Genomic DNA, 347 nt, shown 5'->3' with positions numbered 1-347 from the left:
TTACAGGAAATAATCTGCTCACAATGCATCCAAATTGATTGTTTTACACAAACATCCTGCAGTTACTGCGTTCACTGTTTATCAGTTGTTCTGTACTGTTGAATATAATATAAACCATCAATAAAATATTGTCTATTTTATGTAAAAAAAAAAAAAAAAAAAAATGATTTGCTGCTATTGTTTATTTAGTTTTGAATTTGACCAATTCCTGCATTTAACTTGAGAAATACCCTCACTTGTTTCCTTATCTCTGTCTTTGTCTCTTGTCTGTCTCTGGTATCAGTGTGTACACTTGATGGGCAGGAGTTCAAAGACGGGCAGACATGGACCCTGAGTTCAAACCACTG

General features: G+C 34.0%; 1 protein-coding gene across 2 annotated transcripts in view; it reads left to right on the top strand.

Annotated features, from left to right (window-relative positions):
* Positions 1-347, top strand: part of kcp (kielin cysteine rich BMP regulator) — a 27221-nt gene that overhangs the window by 19190 nt on the left and 7684 nt on the right. For both annotated transcript variants that reach the window (XM_035665498.1, XM_035665497.1), the window contains one exon: positions 284-347. This exon is cut by the window's right edge and continues 37 nt beyond it. In XM_035665498.1, the coding sequence (XP_035521391.1) occupies positions 284-347 (64 nt within the window). The remainder of the gene's footprint in view (positions 1-283) is intronic.

This window comes from Morone saxatilis, unplaced genomic scaffold (assembly GCF_004916995.1).
Source record: "Morone saxatilis isolate NCDOM2014 unplaced genomic scaffold, NCSU_SB_2.0 Contig2, whole genome shotgun sequence".
Lineage (NCBI taxonomy): Eukaryota > Metazoa > Chordata > Actinopteri > Moronidae > Morone > Morone saxatilis.
Note: the sequence above shows the minus strand (reverse complement) of the source record. Positions and strands in the feature narration are given on the sequence as shown.